Source organism: Fulmarus glacialis, unplaced genomic scaffold (genome assembly GCF_000690835.1).
Source record: "Fulmarus glacialis isolate BGI_N327 unplaced genomic scaffold, ASM69083v1 scaffold33513, whole genome shotgun sequence".
Classification (NCBI taxonomy): domain Eukaryota; kingdom Metazoa; phylum Chordata; class Aves; order Procellariiformes; family Procellariidae; genus Fulmarus; species Fulmarus glacialis.
This window is the reverse complement of record NW_009205388.1, coordinates 361-2,138: the sequence shown is the minus strand read 5'-3', so window position 1 is coordinate 2,138 and position 1,778 is coordinate 361. Positions and strand designations below refer to the sequence as shown.

The window sequence follows — 1,778 nt, the reverse complement described above, 5'->3', positions numbered from 1 at the left end:
CAGCCGGTCACCCCGGGTTTGCCTCACAGGTGATGCGCATGACCCTGTCCACCCTCAACTGGCGGCGGCGGGAGATGGTGAGGTGGCTGGTGACGTGCGCTACCGAAGTGGGTGAGTGCTTCGCTGCGCGGGGCGGATCTGGCCCGTGTCTGGTGGGAGCGGGATGGGCACAGACATCCCAGGGTCATTCATAGCCCTGGGTGTCTGAGCTCTCCTGAGTCTCCCATTTCTTCCGGGGTAACTGGATGCACCCCCAGAGTGCCAGCTGGCAGGGCTGGGGCCACAGTGTTGGCCGGGTTCAGGACTGGTTCAGGTCCCATGAACCCCGGGGCCAGGCCAGCAGTGTTCACTGTGCCCTGCAGCATGGCCGGGTAGGGTAGCCTCTGCCTGTCCCCCTCTTCCCTCTCCCTGTTAGAGCAGAGGCAGTGGCTCAGCACTGCTGCGGGCTGGCTTTGCCCTGGCTCCAGGCACCTGGGGACTTGGAGGAGCCTCGTGATCCAAGCCGCGCTCCAGGGCTGTGCCGTGACTCCAGTGTTTTCTTGCAGGGGTGAGGGCCCTGGTGAGCATCCTGCAGAGCTGGTACTCGCTGTTCACCCCCACGGAAGCCACCAGCATCGTGGCAGCCACAGTGATGTCCCACAACACCATCCTCCGCCTAAGCCTGGACTACCCGCAGCGGGAAGAGCTGGCCAGCTGCGCCCGCACCTTGGCCCTGCAGTGCGCCATGAAGGACCCACAGAACTGCGCCCTGTCCGCCCTGACCCTCTGCGAGAAGGACCATATCGCCTTCGAGACCGCCTACCAGATCGTCATCGATGCCGCCTCCACCGGCATGACCTACACCCAGCTCTTCACCATCGCCCGCTACATGGAGCACCGGGGCTACCCCCTCCGGGCGTTCAAACTGGCCTCATTGGCCATGACGCATCTCAACCTGGCCTACAACCAGGACACGCACCCAGCCATCAACGATGTGCTCTGGGCCTGCGCCTTGAGCCACTCTCTGGGCAAAAACGAGCTGGCGGCCATCATCCCGCTGGTGGTGAAGAGTGTGCACTGTGCCACGGTGCTCTCGGACATCCTTCGCCGCTGCACCATGACGGCCCCAGGGCTGGCCGGCATCCCCGGCCGCAGGAACTCGGGGAAGTTGATGTCCACTGACAAGGCCCCCCTGCGACAGCTACTGGACGCGACGATAAGCGCCTACATCAATACCACCCACTCCCGGCTCACCCACATCAGCCCGCGGCACTACGGGGAGTTCATCGAGTTCCTCAGCAAGGCCAGGGAGACCTTCCTCCTGGCACAGGATGGGCACATACAGTTTGCCCAGTTCATTGACAATCTCAAACAAATCTACAAAGGCAAGAAAAAACTGATGCTGCTGGTGCGGGAACGGTTTGGGTGAGGCCCCCGCCACGGTCACTGGCAGGGTCCGGCCGCAGCACGGGGACTCGGGAGAGAAGAAGGAAGGAAAGCGGAGATCACCTTCCCCCCATCGGCAGAGGCTGCTCTGTTCTGGTCTTCTGTTTCTTTTTTTTTGTTTTCTTTCTTTTTTTTGTTTTTTATTTTTTTCGTTCTTGGATTTAACCATTTCACACACTGAGAGGATCCAGAGATTCCTTGGGCACAAACCAAAAGGCAACCACGGGGAAAAAGGATGGTTTGCTCAGCCCCCTGCCCTCCCTTGCCAATACCAAAAGCTAACCTGGAAATCTAATACCTCTTTCCTGAAGGAAGCGGTCGCTGGAGGGATCCGAAGGTTGCAAAGTGCAAAA

At 60.3% G+C, this 1,778-nt stretch overlaps 1 protein-coding gene across 1 annotated transcript in view; it reads left to right on the top strand.

Annotated features, from left to right (window-relative positions):
• LOC104075035 (zinc finger SWIM domain-containing protein 5-like) overlaps window positions 1-1,772 on the top strand; it is a gene marked incomplete at its 5' end in the record, with an annotated part of 2,117 nt that extends 345 nt beyond the window's left edge. Inside the window, 2 exons of the mRNA XM_009575381.1 lie at window positions 30-111; window positions 546-1,772. Coding sequence (XP_009573676.1) covers window positions 30-111; window positions 546-1,408 — 945 coding nt within the window. The remainder of the gene's footprint in view (window positions 1-29; window positions 112-545) is intronic.
• Between the last annotated feature and the right edge of the window lie 6 nt (window positions 1,773-1,778).